The 10,431-nt window shown below is 44.6% G+C and overlaps 2 protein-coding genes across 2 annotated transcripts in view; both read right to left on the bottom strand.

Moving 5' to 3' along the window:
• Positions 1–8,280, bottom strand: part of LOC129410907 (uncharacterized) — a 41,452-nt gene extending 33,172 nt beyond the window's left edge. The window contains exon 1 of the mRNA XM_055159947.1: positions 8,128–8,280. The gene's annotated coding sequence lies outside the window, so the exon portion shown is untranslated. The remainder of the gene's footprint in view (positions 1–8,127) is intronic.
• LOC129410901 (splicing factor 3A subunit 2-like) lies at positions 6,933–9,574 on the bottom strand. Its single transcript, XM_055159882.1, has 7 exons — positions 9,557–9,574; positions 9,229–9,300; positions 8,635–8,732; positions 8,312–8,368; positions 7,773–7,813; positions 7,478–7,688; positions 6,933–6,984 (listed from the first exon to the last, which is right to left on the bottom strand). Exons 1-7 carry the CDS (start codon positions 9,572–9,574, stop codon positions 6,933–6,935), a joined length of 549 nt encoding a protein of 182 aa, XP_055015857.1.
• Positions 9,575–10,431: the final 857 nt, after the last annotated feature.

The raw sequence follows: 10,431 nt of genomic DNA on the forward strand, positions 1-10,431 counted from the left end.
TGTACAGTTGTAGGGAGTATTATCTGTGACATAAGGGTGAGTTGTTGTACAGTTGTAGGGAGTATTATCTGTGACATAAGGGTGAGTTGTTGTACAGTTGTAGGGAGTATTATCTGTGACATAAGTGTGAGTTGTTGTACAGTTGTAGGGAGTATTATCTGTGACATAAGGGTGAGTTGTACAGTTGTAGGGAGTATTATCTGTGACATAAAGGTGAGGTGAGTTGTACAGTTGTAGGGAGTATTATCTGTGACATAAGGGTGAGTTGTACAGTTGTAGGGAGTATTATCTGTGACATAAGGGTGAGTTGTACAGTTGTAGGGAGTATTATCTGTGACATAAGGGTGAGTTGTACAGTTGTAGGGAGTATTATCTGTACATAAAGTGAGTACATTGTTGTACAGTTGTAGGGAGTATTATCTGTTACATAAGTGAGTTGTTGTACAGTTGTAGGAGTATTATCTGTGACATAAGGGTGAGTTGTACAGTTGTAGGGAGTATTATCTGTACATAAAGTGAGTTGTACATGTAGGAGTATTATCTGTGACATAAGGGTGAGTTGTTGTACAGTTGTAGGGAGTATTATCTGTACATAAGGGTGAGTTGTTGTACAGTTGTAGGGAGTATTATCTGTGACATAAGTGAGTTGTACAGTTGTACAGTGTACAGTTGTAGGAGTATTATCTGTGACATAAGGGTGAGTGTTGTACAGTTGTAGGGAGTATTATCTGTTACATAAGGGTGAGTTGTTGTACAGTTGTAGGGAGTATTATCTGTGACATAAGGGTGAGTTGTACAGTTGTAGGGAGTATTATCTGTTACATAAGTGTGAGTTATTATGATTTTAGTGAGAAAAACATCATGATTTAAGTGTTTTTCACTGACACCAGGACCTGTATTTTTTTGGAGAACAAACTGAATCAATATTTTGCTTCTAAAATGGTTCAGATTATATATATTTTTTAATGTCTTGTGGTTTTATTGCGACTGTAATAACGTCGATTATCGGTGAACCTGATCATCATGACTCTTCGTTTGGAGTCAGACTCTGGAGGTGCTCAGGTTCTTGTGGTCGTCTGGTTTCACAGAGAGACCAGAGTCGTGTGTGACCTGAGAACAGAGTCTGAGTCCAGCGTCTGTGAGTCTGCTCCTGCCTCGCCTCAGTGCGCCCCCTGCTGTCCTCGTGTGCAAACGCCTCAGATACTTCCTGGTGTTCGGCGCGGACAGAGAACGACTCGTCTTTCCACCGCTGCTCTGGTAGAACCTCCCCGTCGTGCTCAGGGCGGTGGGCGGGTCACAGGGAGAGGACATCTCCACGGGTTCTTCCAGCGTCCGGTATCTGCGGAGACGCCGTGTCTTTTCTCCAAGTCTCTCCTCGTCTCTCCGGTACAGGAAGTATCGTCCTGACTTTCCCAGGTTCTCATGGAGAAGTCGTCTCAAGAACCTCACCTGCCTCCTGTGGAGACATTTAAAGATCACAGTTATCCTCTGTAGTTTCCCACAGTTCTCAGGTTCAGCTGATCCAGAACGAGACACAGAGACACAGAGACAGAGACACAAGAGACACACAGACACACAGACACAGAGACACAGACACAGAGACACACACACACAGACACACACACAGACACACACAGACACACACAGACACAGAGACAGAGACACACAGACACAGAGACAGACACACAGACACACAGACACAGAGACACAGACACAGAGACACAGACACAGACACAGACACAGAGACACAGAGACACAGACACACACACACAGACACACAGACACAGAGACACACACAGACAGACACACAGACACACAGACAGAGACACACAGAGACAGACACACAGACACAGAGACACACAGACACAGAGACACAGAGACACAGACACAGACACACAGAGACACAGACACACAGACACAGAGACACACAGACACAGAGACACACAGAGACACAGAGACACAGAGACACAGAGACACAGACACAGACACAGACACACAGACACAGAGACACAGACACACAGACACACAGACACAGAGACACAGACACACAGACACACAGACACAGAGACACACAGACACAGAGACACACAGACACACAGACACACAGAGACACAGACACAGAGACACAGAGACACAGACACACAGACACACACACACAGACACACAGACACACAGACACACAGACACACAGAGACAGAGACACACAGACACAGACACACAGACAAAGACACACAGAGACACAGACACAGAGACACAGAGACACAGACACACAGACACACACACACAGACACACAGACACACAGACACACAGACACACAGACACACAGAGACACAGAGACAGACACAGACACAGACACACAGAGAGACACGTCCTGCGTTTGTCTCAGTCTCAGTTTATGTTCATGTTTCATGTGAAGCTCAAAAACCTCCAGAATTTCCTCCCTGAGCTGCAGAGGCTGCACTAGCACTGACTCATGCTGGTGCAGGTTCTGGGGTTTAGGGAGAAACGTTCAGATCAGATCAGAGACATTTTAGGTTCATTTGTCACAGGTTTTGGTCATAGGATTTGTCAAAGGAGAGATTTGTGTGAGTCTCATTTAGGGCTGTCGCAATAACGACAAAACTCAATCACCGTGGTACCAAGAGGCCCACGGCCGTACATGTTGGGCCACCGCGATCACCGCACGTGACCAACGTGACCCGACCCAGAGTCCTGCACAGGTCTGTTTTTGAAGACCCGCACCCGCCCGGACCCGCACAATACAGCACCACACCCGCCCGTTAACCCGTGATTATATCAACGTTAAACCTGCACCTGTCCAGACCCGTTAACATCCCACCTGTTACCAACCGTGCCCAAGATAAACCACACACAGATTAAAAAACATTCTAACTGAAGCATCCATCAGAATATGAACTGAAAAGTTACGACTTCAAGAATTACAATCATGAAATGAAACGAAACGGTTACGATTTCTTTAGTACGAACGCGAATTCACAGACTCGACTCGACTGACAAAACTTCACAGGAATTATTTACTGAACAGAAGAAACATTGATCGAGATACTTTAAACACCACGGACTGAACCAAGACTAAACCAGGACTAAACCGAAACTGAACCAGGACTCACTGTCGAGCCCGAAGGTGCGCCCACGTAGACCGTTGGGTGAACGCAGGAGAAAAGACCGTCTCAGAACTCTGCCCCACAGAGGTAAGTGCAGCTGTCGCCCTGATTGATCTTTGCAGACACCTGCTCCGAGTGCTCGTGCTCGGGGTTCTCTCTCTCTTAAGTCTGTGGTTACCCGACCCGGTGCGGGACCCTGACCCGACCCGGTGCGGGGCCCTGACCCGACCCGGTGCGGGGCCCTGACCCGACCCGGTGCGGGGCCCTGACCCGACCCGGTGCAGGACTCTGACTCGAGCTGCCACAGTGAGAGCTGGAGAGATGCAGTGGAACTTGTTCCAAAGACAAATGTTACTTCTTCCCTTTGGGAGCAACATTATATCCACACGACAACCAAGGTTCATGTGCATCTGTAACAAGTGAATCATCAGAGTTTTCAGAGCCGCTGGAAATATTATAACTCTGGGGGATGGGGATGTTGAGCCGCTGCACCACAGGAGGAGAAACTCCCCAACCTCGACAGCCCTAGTCTCATTCTGTTTTCTGACTGGATAACAGGAAACAAAACTCCCAGTGACGTCATAAACGACTTGACCTTCACGTGTTTTTGTACGACTCAGTCAGACTCAGGTGTGTGGTCAGTCTTTACCTGCAGAGGAGCTACACAAACCTCTGTTTCACTTTTTCTTTGTCAAACCAATAATAATCGATCACATTCACATCTGTCCTCAGTCACATCCACAAAAACTATGAGGAGAATTTAGGACAAAAATGATTCCACTGCTGCTCTGGTAGAACCTCCCAAACCTGCTCAGAGCAGCAGAGATCAGATCTGAACAAGAGAAGAGACAGAAATGAGGAGAACATCACTCAGTCTTACCCAGACACAGACGACTGTAGACTCTTCACCCAGGTGAGGCGGGAGATGTCTCTGTGGACCTTCAGACAGTCCATGACCCAGACAGAAACATCATGTTCTTCTCGTGTGAAAGCCTCGCACCACTGCTCCAGGAGCTTCTGGTATCTGTAGAGACGCTGTGTCTCTTCTCTGAGCTCGTCCTTATCTCCCTGGTACAGGAAGTTCTCTACAGCCTTGTCCAGCTTCTTACGGAGAGATGATGACTTCTGTGATCTGCAGAACTTCTCCTCCCACCTGTGGAGACATGTAAAGAGCTCAGTTCTTCACTGTATTTCCCACAGTTCTCAGACTCAGCTGATCCACTCTGAGACAGTTGTGAGGAAGAGCCCAGGTGCCCCTCACAGCAGCAGTGTGACAGACTCTGAGGAGGAGCTGTGACGCACAATCACACACACCATCACACTCAAACATCTTTAACATCTCACCTCCTGATTAATCCTGATTCCTCGATGTCTCTGAACAAACTGATGAGGTTCTTCTTCTTCTTCTGCAGATGTTCCTCAGAGTCCTGCTCTCTGCTCCTCTCGTCTTCTCTGTGGAGTCAAACACAGAGTCAGAACCTCTGGTCTGATCTACAGTGGAAGTGAACGTTTCAAATCTGTGCTCATCAACAACTGGACTGTGTATAAACGTTTGTAAGAGTTAGAAAATGAACAGTTGTGAGTAAAAAGTTGTATTTGATTAGAAGAGTTCACACTTCACCTGTACAGCTCCATCTGGGACACAGAGCTCATGTTTGAAAATGTTAAATAAAGATTCTAGAAACTCTACGTCTCACATTAAACCAGGTCAGACTCAGGTGTGATCAGACTTTACCTGAGGAGGAGCTGCTCAATCCTCTGTTTTCAATTCCTCTTTGTCCACAATGGAATCTGTGAAACAAACCAATAATAACAGATTATTAAACTAAACTCCCTCAGTCACAGCCACAAAAGAAAGAGGAAAAACTCACACAAAAACTTAAGGGCAGAATGTTGGAAGGCAGAGAAATGTGAAGTTGTTTTCATAAAGAGAGAATTTGGAAGAAGCAGCTGAATAATTTGACACATTCTTTAATAATGTGTAGTGAGTTAATAACTGTTCATCTGCAGCCTTCAGTGTTCAGATGTGAAACAGACGTGGAGAGTGAAAGAGGTGGAGAGTGAAAGAGGTGGAGAGTGAAAGAGGTGGAGAGTGAAAGAGGTGGAGAAGTGAAAGAGGTGGAGAGTGGGAGAGAGACATTCAACACAGAGTCTGAATGTGAGTCTGATTATTTAACACAACAGACGAGTTCAAAACAATAAACCACTTTGTGTTGATCAGATTAAAGGAGCTGAACCTGATGTGTCTGAAAATCAGTAAAACAGTTTCTGTAAATTCATTTTGGCTCCGATGGAAAATCAAGATGAAACTGAAGCTGCAGATTCTCCACAGTGACTCAACTTCCCCAACATTTAATCTCCAAACTTTTTACTCTTTAAAATCCTGAATCTGAAGTTTTGCTCCACATTTCACAAATAATAATCACACAGTTTGGACTTGGATCTAAACTAGAAGAGCAGAGTTAAACTGCAGTAAGAATGAGTGAAATACAAGAGAATGTGCAACACAGTGGGTCAGGATTGTAAAAGTGTCCCTCTCCATCTTGTGTGGTGTTAAACGTCTGTACTCGGTCTAGTACATGACACTGTGACATGAGTCTGTGATCACTGCTCTGTGCTGCCCCCTGTCTGCACATGTCTCTGGAAATCAGGGTCTTCAACCTTTTTCAGGACAGGGACCCCAAACTGATGGAGAGCTGGAGCAGGGACCCCCGAGTATTTATATGACACACAACTGTGTTTTATATTAAACTGGACTTAGAGTCGTGTACAAACAGCTGCTCTGTTATTGTACTTTTAATACTGGAGGTTTTCATCAAAGTCACTTAACAAGTCCAGGTTTATCCTGAAATCCTGAGCTGAAACCAGCTCCATCTCCAACTTAAACCTCGACTTGTTCCATGACAGAAATAAGATAAAACAAACTCAGCCAAAACTAAGTGAAAGTAAAAGTCAGACCTGGAGTTGAAGCTGCTCTTTGTGCTCACGGTGACGCTGAGAAAACCAGAGCAACAGAGCAACGACATCATGGAAAATGGACTCAAAGTGTGACTTTTTTAAAATGATAAAAATGATTATATGATTAAATGAGAGAAGAGCCACAGCACACACTGAAAACCAGTTCATCCTCATCCTTCAAAAAAATATATATCATATATAATATAATAATATATATAATATATAATAATAATAATAATAATAATAATAATAATAATAATCAAGCAAAGATTTTTGTGACTCTCCTGTTGAAGACTTCTGCTGTAAATGGTGTTTTTATGTTTTATTTATTGTCACTTCAGTCTAAGAGCATAAATGTTCATTAAAATGCACTGTTCCCTTTTCTTAAATAAAGACATAAAATAAATACATTTGAAGAGCTCACACCTTGACTGCTCTGTAGCGCCCCCTACAGTGACTCACAGACAGATTCAGACTCAGGTCACTAGAGTCAGGTCATGTGACTCTGGTGAAAAAGTCTAAATTCTAAAATTTGATAAAAGTTGATTTGTGTCATAAATAAAGATGAGATCAGACGGACACGAGTGTTTCTGGACTCAGAATAATCAGACAAACTGAATCTCACATAAACAAAGTGGATCATTAGATTTTTGTGTGAGATGTGGAAATGAGGCTCTTTGAAGAGCTGGAGTTAAAGTGAATAACACTGACAGCACCAACACCACAACACTTTATTTAAGAGAGTTTTACTCCGAATCAGGATCAGAGCCATAAACCAGAGCTTTTGTTCAGTCCAGTTGTGTCCAGTTAAACATTTGGACTCAGATCGTGTCGTGTGTGTTCACACTTTACCTGACGAGATCCTGCAGAGACCTCTGTAACTCCATGTCCTCACGTTCTCTGTGAAACAAACCAATAATAATGAGTCACATTTCCTCGTCTCCTCAGTCACATCCACAAAAGTTTGAGCTTTAACCTACAGGAGGTGGAGAGTGAAAGAGGTGGAGAGTGAAAGAGGTGGAGAGTGAAAGAGGTGGAGAGTGAAAGAGGTGGAGAGTGAAAGAGGTGGAGAGTGAAAGAGGTGGAGAGTGGGAGAGACATTCAACACAGAGTCTGAATGTGAGTCTGATTATTTAACACAACAGACGAGTTCAAAACAATAAACCACTTTGTGTTGATCAGATTAAAGGAGCTGAACCTGATGTGTCTGAAAATCAGAAAAACTCCACAGACACAGAGAGAACAAGTCTGATAAAAACATCTCGTTTTGACCCTGAGAGTTTCTTTTAAAATATATTTGTATTTGGGACAAAACTAAAGTTTCTTTGATAAATGAAAACATCAGGTTCATCTCCTTTCACCTGTCAGAGCCCAACACCCTGCAGCTCCTCACCTCTGTGACCACAGAGAATAACAAGGTTCTTTGTTCACTCGACGGTCGTCCTCCTCATTGACCTCGACTTGACTCCTGATTGTGACAGAGGGTGGAGCCAATAAGGAAGTGGGCGGAGCCAATGACGAAGTGGGCGGAGCCAATGAGGGAGTGGGCGGGGGCAATGATGGAGTAGGTGGGGCCAATGAGGGAGTGGGCGGGGCCAGTGAGGAAGTGGGCGGGGTCAATGATGGAGTAGGTGGGACCAATGAGGGAGTGGGCGGGGCCAGTGAGAGAGTGGGCGGGGTCAGTGACAGAGTGGGTGGAGTAAATGCAGATGTGGGCGTGGTCACGTTTCTGTAAAATACAAACATAAGATGAGAGGAGGTCCTTTGGGACGTGTCCTTTGGGACGTGTCCTTTGGGACGTGTCCTTTGGGACGGGTCCTTTGGGACGGGTCCTTTGGGACCTGGTGTTTTTATTTCAACATTTGTCCCTAAATCAAGATCTGAACATTATTAACGGACCAATCAGACGCCTTCTGTCCCCAAGGTCACTGTTACTTTCATCAGTCTCACTCCTGATTGGCTCTTTTGTTGCCATGTTACAACCATAAAATAAACAAAGGACAAAACTTCTTTAATTTACAGCGTTTAAATGGTCAGAAAAAGTTCTTCCTTGTGCCTAATTGTTTCTGCATTTTGTATTTCTTTTTCAGTGTTGATGACTTTTGTTAAAAGTGCATGAAGATCAGACTTGGTGGTTTGGCCCGAGCAGAGCTCCAAGATCTAAAGTGAGACTGAACCGTGGTGAAGGTTTGTCCTAAATCATGATTAAGTCAAAGGAGGAACTCACGCTGCAGGTGGAGCGTTTCCTCTGGACGGGACCTTCTTGGATCTGAGGCCACGTTTTCTGATGGAACAAAAATGAAATATTTCAATCACCAACACCAAACCAAAAGTATAAAAACCAAAAACACGTCTGAGCAGAGGCTCACACACTGACACCTGCAATTAAAATGATTCATTTAACTCACACCTGCCTCCATATTGGATTTATGAACATTAGGGGGCGCTGTTGACATTCAGAATAAACCAAACACCAGCAGCACCAAACCAACGGACCTGGACCACAGCTTGAGAACCACTGCTGCACATTTAAACTTTTTATTCACTTACGGTAAACGTGGCTTTTTGAAGTTTATTAAAAGGTCTTTTGATCGATCTCTGACGTCGCTGCCCCCTTCAGGTCTGAAAGAGAAAGAACAGAACACAAACTGTTCACCACAGAGTCACAAAATACAAGAAAACCAAGTCACAAACATCACTGGATCACATGGGTTTAGTTCTAGTTCAGACTTTTGGACAAATGTTAGAGCAGGATAAAACCAGCAGGGGGCGCAGTGTGCACCAGAGGAACTGTGATCAGTCCAAGATGGTGGATCATATTCAGGGGCCTCATTTATAAATCTCGCTCTTTACACCAACCGCGGTATTTATGAACCTCGACTAAATCGTGTGAACTCTAAAAAAACTCTACACAAAGTCTAAAACAAACTCTACACAAAGTCTAAACAAAACTCTACACAAAGTCTGGAGACACTCGTGGAGAGAAGCAGAAGTGAACAGAGTTTGAGGAAGAGTTTGATCAGAAAATCCACGTATATAAAAGAATGACCTTCAGATTTGTGCATTTTAAGTGTTTGGTTCACAAAACAGGGAGCAGGTCTGTTTATTCCACTCATTATTCTCCACAATATTAAACATTTAAACTCGTGCACGAGCGCGGACACGTTCCCAGTGCAGCTCAGAGTCTCCCACAGTCCACACCGAGACCACAGACTCCTACAGAACACAGACTGTGACCAACACAGAGGACGAAATAATGACCCGACCTGAGACTAAACTCTTCCCTCGGACACAGGAGCTTTTTTGGTTTAATGAAACACTGGGACTAAACACAACTTTAACACTTTTACTCTAGTTTTTATGACTTCCAGCGCCAGAGTGACCCGAGTCTGTGACCCGAGTCTGTGTGACCCGAGTCTGTGACCCGAGTCTGTGACCCGAGTCTGTGACCCGAGTTGTGACTCCGAGTGACCCGTCTGCGCAACGACATGAACCCTACTGTCCAAACCTGACCCCAACCTTAAAAATATCTCTACATGTTTGTGTAATGTGGAAAGCTCCTGCACATGAGAGCTGCTCTCTCTGACTGTATGAAGAACAGAATAATGTCTGACCCACACTCACAGACCCACACTCACAGACCCACACTCACAGACCCACACTCACAGACCCACACTCACAGACCCACACTCACAGACTCACAGACCCACACTCACAGACCCCACTCACAGACCCACACTCACAGACCCACACTCACTCACAGACACCCACACTCACACTCACAGACACTCACAGACCCACACTCACAGACCCACACTCACACAGACCCACACTTCACAGCAGACCCACACTCACAGACCACAGACTCACAGACCCACTCACAAGACTCACAGACTCACAGCACAGACCCACACTCACAGCACAGACCCACACTCACAGGTTCAGCAGTTTGGATGTTTGGTGTGGACTTTTATTGTCAGAATAACATCTGTATCTGATGTGTTTCGTGTTTAAATCTGTGTCCTCGTGTCCCTCCCTCGCTCCTTTCCCTCTCCAGGGGAGGGCATCTGAATCTCTCGCACGCGCTCATAATTTGACCATTCAGATCAGCGCGTGCACGTATCTGCGTGTATATGTAAATATATACAGGACCAGTCCACACACACACATCATAGACAGACTTAAAAATATAGAGATAAAACTCTTGAAACAGCAGAAAACACATGGTCTTTACTGCAAAGATGTGCTGCCTAAAATATGATGAAATATGATTAAATGAACAGATGAGTCGTTCTTGTCACTTTTAGTTTTTGTGTTTATTTATTAAACTTGTTTAAGTGTTTGTGG

The sequence above is a fragment of the Boleophthalmus pectinirostris genome, unplaced genomic scaffold (assembly GCF_026225935.1).
Source record: "Boleophthalmus pectinirostris isolate CB_2022bp ecotype Guang Dong unplaced genomic scaffold, ASM2622593v1 HiC_scaffold_2825, whole genome shotgun sequence".
Classification (NCBI taxonomy): Eukaryota; Metazoa; Chordata; class Actinopteri; order Gobiiformes; family Gobiidae; genus Boleophthalmus; species Boleophthalmus pectinirostris.